The 6756-nt window shown below is 47.3% G+C and overlaps 1 protein-coding gene across 1 annotated transcript in view; it reads left to right on the forward strand.

Moving 5' to 3' along the window:
* The first annotated feature begins 2934 nt into the window (after window positions 1-2934).
* Window positions 2935-6756, forward strand: part of LOC107115815 (olfactory receptor 5B12-like) — a 6800-nt gene continuing 2978 nt past the window's right edge. Inside the window, exon 1 of the mRNA XM_015417574.1 lies at window positions 2935-2950. Within this exon, the coding sequence (XP_015273060.1) occupies window positions 2935-2950 (16 nt within the window). The remainder of the gene's footprint in view (window positions 2951-6756) is intronic.

Here is a 6756-nt window from a genome sequence, read left to right on the forward strand (position 1 = left end):
AACATGGGGTTCAGTTCAGTGAAGCAGGCAAAGCCGGTTTGCTGTTTTGCTAGCAAAGACATAGACAGATACATGGATTTTATAAACTATTTGGCTCATTTTTAAACCCAAACCTTCTATATTTCTAACATTTCTTACCACAGCTACTACCAATTAACTCATTCCGTTCAAGGTGCTCATGATAGAGTGTTTAATAATCTGCTCTAAAATTTTCCCAGTTATCAATGTCAAGCCGACAGGCCTGTAAATTCCCGGGTCTGTTTTTTTTCCCTTCTTGAAGATCAGGACAACATTAGCTCTTTTCCAGACTTCCGGCACAACACCAGTACTCCAGGACATCTCAAAGATTAGAGCCAGAGGCTCTGAAATAACATCTGCAATTTCTTTTAGCACCCTGGGATTCAAGCCATCCGGCCCTGGAGATTTGAAAGAGGAAGGTCTACATAGGGTCTCACAAACAGTAAGGGAGAACATTTGCAGACTCTTGCCAGTTTTTGCCAACCCTGGCCAAGAGACTTCTGGCTCCTTCTCTTCCTCCCCATCAGTGGTCAACTGTGAATGCACCCTTTGCCACGCAATGCCCGTAGTTCCTGGCAAGTCCAACACCAAACTGACTCTGATGTTGATCTTGTGTGCCACTTTATGTTCCATTGGCTTCAATGTTCTCATATTTTAAGTGGAAAGAACATGAGGCAATCCTGTAAATAAATGAATAATAAATTATTTCATACACTTTAAATACAACACCTAAAGGCTTACTTATGGGAAATGAAAGAGATATTCATGATGTAGCCATTAGAAAGCCTAAGAGTTATAGCCAGAAGGTTTTCCAGGTATACGTTTCCTGTCTGGGTGTGTGCCTCTTCCATTTTATGCTGCCCTTCCTCCAAAGAGCTACATAGTTCTCTCTCCCCCATTTTACCTTCATAGCAGTTATGGGGGACACATCCAGCTGAGGGAAGATGAAAGGACTCAGGTGGCACAGCCCAGATCATGACAGCTTGTATTATTTTATTATGGGAAATGAAAGAGATATTCACGATGTAGTCATTAGAAAGCCAAAGAGTTATAGCTAGAAGGTTTTCCAAGTATACGTTTCCTGTCCAGGTGTATGTCTGTCACATTTTCTGCTGTCCTTTTCCCAAAGAGCTCTGGGGAGCATACAAAGTTCTCTCTCCCCCATTTTATCTTTATAGCAGCTCTGGAGGATACATCCAGCTGAGGGAATATCAGTGGCCTACGGTCACCCAGGGTACAGATGTACCTTCCCCAGGAGGTACGGGCTGGGGTCCAGCACAGCAGATAACTGGGAAGGTTGCAGAGAGTAACCAAAGTCCAGTCCAAAAGTCAGGGGTTCCAGAGAGCAGGTTTACCAGAGTCCAGTTTAGGGTCAAGGAGTTCTAGATAGCAAGTCCAAGTCCAGGCCAGTGGAGGAGGAGGACGAAGAAGAAGAAAAAGAAGAAGAGGAGGAGGAAGAAAAGGAAGAAGAAGAGGAGGAGGAGATTGGATTTATACCCCACCCTTCACTTGGAGTCTCAGAGTGGCTTACAAACTCCTTTCCCTCCCCCGCCCCCAAAACAGACACCCAGTGAGGTAGTTGGGGCTGAGAGCTCTGAGAGAAACTGCTCTTTTCCAAGAACATCTCTGACAGAACTATGGCTTCCTAAGGTAATCCAGCAGATGTGAGAGGAGGAGTGGGGAATCAAACCTGGTTCTCCCAGATTAGAGTCCAGGCGCTTAATCACTACACCAAACTGGCTCCAGAAAAGCTGGTTTTCAGGTCCAGTTCAAGGTTGCAGAGATCCAGTAGCAGCAAACTTGGTAGCACAGTATGAAAGTGTACTTGCTGTGTCGACAAACAGCTGCTTCTCCCAGCTGAATTTATAGCCAACCCTTAATGAGCTAAATGCCCAGCCAATTCCGTGGCAGTCATCCTGAAACTATTCATTCAACTCTTCAACTGACAGCTGACGACAGGTCATGAGTCTTGCACTTCTTCTCCTTTCTTGCAACTCTAAGTGTCTCTGACAGCGAAAGCGCTGCAAGGGTTTCTGTGGGTGAGCTAGGTGGGCTGGGAGTGGTTGCTGAAGACTTGTTTACTGCTTCAGAGCTACAAGGTGTAGGCTGTGGCTCCTGACTTGCTAGTAACCTGATCTCTTGTTGTTCTCCCTTTGGGTCAGAGCCAGCCGCAGCCGGCTGTTCAGTTACCGGCTCAGGGCTAGCAGGTAGCTCTTTGTCAGAGAAATCTGAGCCATCACTGCGCACAGACTGATTTATGACACCCAGTGAGTGTCATGGGCTTGAGTGAGGATTGGAACCCAGTTTGGTGTCATGGTTAGGAGCGCAAGCTCTAATCCGTGAGAACCAGGTTTGATTCCCCACTCCTCCACATGTGGCTGCTGGTGTGATCTTGGGTGACTCATAAGTTCTTTCAGAGCTGGTCCAGTTCAAGGTTGCAGAGATCCAGTAGCAGCAAACTTGGTAGCACAGTATGAAAGTGTACTTGCTGTGTCGACAAACAGCTGCTTCTCCCAGCTGAATTTATAGCCAAACCTTAATGAGCTAAATTCCCAGCCAATTCCTTGGCAGTCATCCTGCAACTATTCATTCAACTCTTCAACTGACAGCTGACGACAGGTCATGAGTCTTGCACTTCTTCTCCTTTCTTGCAACTCTAAGTGTCTCTGACAGCGAAAGCACTGCAAGGGTTTCTGTGGGTGAGCTAGGTGGGCTGGGAGTGGTTACTGAAGACTTGTTTACTGCTTCAGAGCTACAAGGCTAGGCTGTGACTCCTGACCTGCCTGTAAACTGATCTCTTGTGGTTCTCCCTTTGGCTCATAGCCAGCTGCAGCCGGCTGTTCAGTTACCAGCTCAGGACTAGCAGGAAGCTCTTTGTCAGAGAAATCTGAGCCATCACTCAGCACAGACTGATTTATGACACCCAGTGAGTGTCATGGGCTTGAGTGGGGATTGGAACCCAGTTTGGTGTCGTGGTTAGGAGCGCAAGCTCTAATCTGTGAGAACCAGGTTTGATTCCCCACTCCTCCACATGTGGCTGCTGGTGTGACCTTGGGTCACTCATACGTTCTTTCAGAGCTGTTCTCCTTTTATGCCCACCTACCTCACAGGGTGTCTGTCATGGGGAGGGGAAAGGGAAGGGATTGTAAGCCACTCTGAGCTCTCTTCTTCTTTGAAGCCCTTACTGGATCCAGCATGGGGCAGGGAGGCATTGGACAAGGGTGCTTTTGGCACATCACTCTCTTGAGTTAGCCCTGAGCAGACCTGAGGTCCAAACCCTTCTTAGCATCTCAGCTGGCAACCTCAGCCGGCAACAAGAATCCAGAAACCCAGAACAGTAGCCGCATCGTACCTTTTATTGGGACCTGCCCAAAGACATTGAACAGGGTTCAGAAGAGGCGACAGCTAGGCCAGTCAATCAGTCAATCAATCAATTTATTACAGTCATAGACCAGCAAACAATACAATAAGAGACCAGTAAATAACAGGTGAAAGAACAGATAAAATATAATAACATCTAAAATTATAAAGAGGAATCTAAAAGGTTTAAAATACAGAAACGGCAAAAATAAATATTAAAATCAATGGTTAAAAAGAAATCTAGGCCTATCCATACTTCTTTATCAGGTTAAGGACAGGGGGCAGCTAGGCCAGTCCACTGCGTATTTACATATGGTGCAAGGCTTTATGGGTATAATTGGTGTTTACTTGTCCCCTGAAATTCTGAGATGAGTTCCGTCCCAATTCTCTGAGCCTCCAGCCTTTATGCGTTACTCCTTCTGGGTTTCCACTCCAGGAGATTCCCCCAGGACCCCAGGCAAAGAAAAGAATTCCCCTCTCCAGGTGGTGTCAGCCCTGTACACCTCTGGCTGCAGAGAGACCTGCTACAGAGCATCGGCAACATCAAGGTGGAGGCATCCTTTCCATGTCTATTGTTGGTTCCACATCGATGGGCTACCAGGCACTAACATCCTGACAGCTCTAGACTAAGCTGCTCTGCCTTCCTGCGAATGGGATGAACAGGAGCACAATGCCTGCAGGTAGAAGAACCCAGCCATGATTTGTCATTCGTGTGCAAAGGTGAGTAGGTTTTTCCAGCCACCGGTGTTTCTAGACACTGAGTAATTCCTTTCTCAGATGGCAGGCAGAAAAAGGGGATGGCTTCTAGAGCCCCTTGGCTGGCATCAGCCACTCCAGGTGAGCCTCACGGCTGGCATCAGCCACTGCAGGTGAGCCTCACTGAGCTACGGTTTGCTCAGTGGAATGGAATGGAGACCACATGTATTTGTTTTCTAGGACTGTGTCATGTACAAGAATGAAGGACTAGTATCTCTGCCACTTTGGTAGCTTGAATACATGCAATCGAGACGGTGCCCCAATAAAGGAAAGGCTGAAGAAGGATGGCTCTCACCCGCCTGTGCTGTAGCTTTGCTGGGGCTTGAATTCAGCACTGGTTTTTTAATTGATCCGCTTACTGCCTTTGATCTTCACTCCACTGGCGTCATTGCCAGCTCCAGTGCTGGAACATCAACTGCCTTTGCTCTAGACTTTATGGTTCTCCACCCTGGCTCGGTCACACCGGCTCACCATTCCTCTCCATTATCCCATTCCTGACCCCAGCGTTGCATGCACCACAGTTGTTGGGATAAAGTTCTAGAGTCTACTCTAGTGCCTCTGCGGGTTGGTTCCCTTTCTTTTCACACGGACCCAGCTGCCACCTCCAGCTAGGCGGTAAGCCCACCTCCCCCAGGCCAGGTGGGCACTTGGCCAGAGCCATTTCCCAGTTACAGGCCACTGAACCAAGACCCACAAGTGGGGAGGCCCATCTCTGTCATTTGGACAGATTGATCAGAAGACAAAGGACAGAGGATGCAACGCTCCCTAGAATACACGACCATTATTCGTTTATAGTGACAAGTACAGGAGTCAGAAGGAAGCAAGAGATGAGTGGACATCTATGGAGGGGTGAAGAAGGAGGGCGTGGAGTTCACAGTTAAACCAAGTCCAGGTAGATTTAAGGTTTGAAAGCAAGCCTGAAGAGGAGCCTGGAGATCTCACAGAACTGCAGCTGATCTCCAGACTGAGCTATCTAATAAGGGATTGGGCAGATGATGTCTCTTGGGGAGGGGCTTTGGCTCAAATGCTGGACCACTGAGCTGCAGCCCCTCCCCAAGAGGGAAAGGGTGTTTGGCTTCCAGGTTCCAGAGGAAGAGTTGGTTTTTATACCCCACTTTTCCCTATGTGAAGGAGTCTCAGAGCGGCTCACAATCCCTTTCCCTTCCCCTCCCCACAACAGACACCCCATGAGGTGGGTGGGGCTGAGAGAACTCTTGACAGAAACTGCTCTTTTTTCAAGGACAGCTGTGCCAGAGCTTGTGACTCACCCAAGGTCACATCAGCAGGTGCAACTGGACAAGTGGGGAATCAAACCCGGTTCTCCCAGATTAGAGTCCGCACTTAACCACTTCAGCAAACTTAACCACTTCAGCAAACTGGCCGCCACTGAGAAAGCCTTGGCCCTTGTCACGGCAAGCCTGCCCTCTTTGGGGTCTGGCAGGGTCAAGTGATTCTTTGACCCCGACCTCACTGGGGTATATGTGGATAAAGGCTTGTCTCTTGTCTCACTAACCTGTTAGTGTTCTTTCAGGGGGTGAACAAACATGTGGACATGGGGGACCCAATAGATATTGTTTACCTTGACTTCCACAAAGCTTTCGATAAAGTTCCTCATCAAAGGCTCCTAAGCAAGCTCAAAAATCACGGGATAAAAGGACAAGTCCTTTGGTGGATTAGAAACTGGCTAATTCATAGGAAACAGAGAGTGAGTATAAATGGGAAATTTTCTCAGTGGAGGGTGGTAAACAGTGGGGTACCGCAGGGATCAGTACTTGCTCCAATGCTTTTTAACTTGTTCATTAATGATTTGGAGTTAGGAGTAAGCAGTGAAGTGGCTAAATCTGCGGATTATACGAAGTTGTTCAGGGTGGTGAAAACCAGGGAGGATTGTGAGGCACTCCAAAGGGATCTGTCAAGGATGGGCGAGTGGGCATCAACATGGCAAATGGGGTTCAGTGTGGCCAAGTGCAAGGTGATGCACATTGGAGCCAAAAATCCAAAATATAAATTCACATTGATGGGGTCCAAACTGGCAGAGACTGACCAAGAGAGAGATCTTGGAGTCGTAGTAGATAACACACTGAAAATGTCGAGACAGTGTGTGACTGCAATAAAAAAGGCCAATCCTATGCTGAGGATTATTAGGAAGGGTATTGAAAACAGATCAGCCAATATCATAATGCCCCTGTATAAATTAATGGTGCAACCTCATTTGGAATACTGTGTACAGTTCACCACACCTTAAAAAAGATATTATAGCTTTGGGAAAAGTGCAAAAAAGGGCAACTCGAATGATAAAAGGGTTGGAACACTTTCCCTATGAAGAAAGGTTAAAGCACTTAGGGTTCTATAGCTTGGAGAAATGACGGCTGAGGGGTGACATGATCGAGGTTTATAAGATTATGCATGGGATAGAGCAGATAAAGAAAGAGGTACTTTTCTCCCTTTCCCACAAGACAAGAACTCGTGGGCACTCCATGAAATTGCTGAGCGGTCGGGTTAGAATGGATAAAAGGAAGTCCTTCTTCCCCCAAAGAGTGATTAACACTTGGAATTAACTGCCACAGGAGGTGGTGGTGGCTACAAGCATGGACGGCTTCAAAAGGGAATTAGATAAGCATA

The sequence above is a fragment of the Gekko japonicus genome, unplaced genomic scaffold, assembly GCF_001447785.1.
Source record: "Gekko japonicus isolate JY-2015 unplaced genomic scaffold, Gekko_japonicus_V1.1 scaffold7139, whole genome shotgun sequence".
Taxonomy (NCBI): domain Eukaryota; kingdom Metazoa; phylum Chordata; class Lepidosauria; order Squamata; family Gekkonidae; genus Gekko; species Gekko japonicus.